The sequence below is a fragment of the Colobus angolensis genome, unplaced genomic scaffold (genome assembly GCF_000951035.1).
Source record: "Colobus angolensis palliatus isolate OR3802 unplaced genomic scaffold, Cang.pa_1.0 Scaffold88, whole genome shotgun sequence".
NCBI lineage: Eukaryota > Metazoa > Chordata > Mammalia > Primates > Cercopithecidae > Colobus > Colobus angolensis.
In genome coordinates this window covers 5,258,669-5,260,991 of record NW_012122709.1, presented here as the reverse complement: position 1 = coordinate 5,260,991, position 2,323 = coordinate 5,258,669, and the positions used below count along the sequence as shown (strand labels likewise).

The following is a 2,323-nucleotide window of genomic DNA, read 5'->3' as shown; positions in this document are numbered from 1 at the left end:
AAAAAAAAAAAAAAAAAATCAGGAAGAATATGCAAACTGCTAATAGTTCTTACCGTGAGAAGTTGGGGAAAAGGTGAGCATTTTTATGTTACACTGTGGTACTGTTTGAAATTTCACACTAAGCATACATTAATTTAACTATATATATATATGGAGAGAGAGAGTTGTGTATATAGTTGTATATATATAGTTGTGTGTATATATATAGTTGTGTGTATGTGTGTGTATATATATATATATATATGTTGTCAGAGGCATTCCTTTCTATCTCCTTCTTACTCCCAGACTGCACTCACATCCCAGCCTCTGCCCAGCCCTCCATCCACCACCTCCTGCCCCAGCCCTACTTACAGATGCAGGCAGCAGCCAGCAGGCGGCTGGCAGCATAAGGGGCCAAGCAGCTTGGGAAGAGAGGCTGTACCATGTAGTTGGCAAAGGTGATGGCAATGATGGCCTGGCTGGTGGGCTCACTGATGAGCAGAGAGGTCCAGAGTCTGATGAAAGCAAGGAATCCTCCAAAGGCCTCCAGGATATAGGCATAGCTGGCCCCAGATTTCTTAATGGTGGTGCCCAGTTCTGCATAACAAAGGGCCCCAAAGACGGAGAAGAGGCCCCCGACAGCCCAGATGACCAGAGAGAGACCAAAGGAGGCACTGTATATGAGCACACCCTTGGGGGAAACAAAGATGCCCGAACCGATCATGTTCCCCACAATCAGGCACACGCCGTTAAGCAGTGAGATCTCCTTCTTCAGCTTTACCTGCTCTGGCCCTGGGCTGGCCCCATCACCCAAAGGGGAGGTTTCCACCTCAGGTTGGGAGGCCCCTTCATACTCAGTGCTGTCAACCATGGTGGAGGAGAGGAAACCCTTCACCAGCTTCCTGGCATTGCCCTTTAAGGAAGAAAGATGATGCTATATATTAGGTGGTTGGCAATTACATAGAACCTCTACCTGCCTCCAACGCAGGCTAATATGGGGCAGCCCACCAACCACTGCAGAGACTGCCAAATAACCTTTTCTCTAGCTCACCCATCAAAACAACCCCAACTTGAATATGTATGTATTTATTTATTTATAGACAGAGTCTCGCTCTGTAGCCCAGGCTGGAGTGCAGTGGTGCAATCTTGGCTTGGCTCACTGCAACCTCAGCCTTCCAGGTTCAAGCACTTCTCTTGCCTCAGCCTCACAAGTAGCTGGGATTAGAGGCACCTGCCACTACGCCTGGCTAATTTTTTTTGTTTGTTTGTTTGTTGTTGTTTTTTTTGAGACGGAGTTTTGCTCTTGTTGCCTAGGCTGGAGTGCAATCTCAGCTCACCGCAACCTCCACCTCCCAGGTTCAAGTGATTCTCCTGCCTCAGCCTCCCGAGTAGCTGGGATTACGGGTATGCACCACAACACCCGGCTAATTTTGTATTTTTAGTAGAGACGGGGTTTCTCCATGTTGGTCAGGCTGGTCTCAAACTCCTGACCTCAGGTGATTCGCCTGCCTCAGCCTCCCGAAGTGCTGGGATTACAGGCATGAGCCACCTTGCCCGGCCTCCAACTTGAATTTTTAAGAGAAGGCACTCATTCGCCAGAGAGAAAGCATCTGTCTCTCATCATTAGGATATTGCTGCCCACCCAACTCACCAAATAGAGAACGAAATCTTGGGCTGGGCACGGTGGCTCATGTCTGTAATCCCAGCACTTTGGGAGGCCAAGGCGGATGGATCACCTAAAGTCGGGAGTTCGAGATCAGCCTGCCCAACATTGAGAAACTCGGTCTCTATTAAAAATACAAAAATTAGCCATGCATGATGGCACATGCCTGTAATTTCAGCTGCTTGGGAGGCTGAGGCAGGAGAATCACTTGAGCCCGGGAGGTGGAGGTTGTAGTAAGCCGAGATCAGGCCATTGCACTCCAGCCTGGGCAACAAGAGCAAAACTCCGTCTCAAAAAAAAAAAACAAAACACTAAATGTTGGTTCTCTCTGAGCCTGCTATAATACAAGACAGGCATGGGGGCAGTGTGGCAGTTCCCAGAAAATAACCATAATGGCTTGACCCTGAGTTTTCAGCCTTATCCAAAACCCGTCTTCCCTCCAATTTCAGCTTCAGCGATCACCTGTGCTGAGATACAACATTATGAACTGATCTTACAAGCAACTAATCTGTGGGAGCGCCTCATGACACTGCTCTTTTCCCCAAAGACTCTATATATGCCAAACCTAAAGGCTTCAGAAATCTGCTGGAGCCGGGCGCGGTGGCTCAAGCCTGTAATCCCAGCACTTTGGGAGGCTGAGACGGGCGGATCACGAGGTCAGGAGATCGAGACCATCCTGGC

General features: G+C 48.7%; 1 protein-coding gene across 4 annotated transcripts in view; it reads right to left on the bottom strand.

Annotated features, from left to right (window-relative positions):
* The window catches only part of SLC7A7 (solute carrier family 7 (amino acid transporter light chain, y+L system), member 7), a 47,246-nt gene that overhangs the window by 38,901 nt on the left and 6,022 nt on the right, over positions 1-2,323 (bottom strand). For all 4 annotated transcript variants that reach the window (XM_011930901.1, XM_011930903.1, XM_011930902.1 and 1 more), the window contains one exon: positions 352-892. In XM_011930901.1, the coding sequence (XP_011786291.1) occupies positions 352-850 (499 nt within the window). In that variant the 5' untranslated portion in view covers positions 851-892. The remainder of the gene's footprint in view (positions 1-351; positions 893-2,323) is intronic.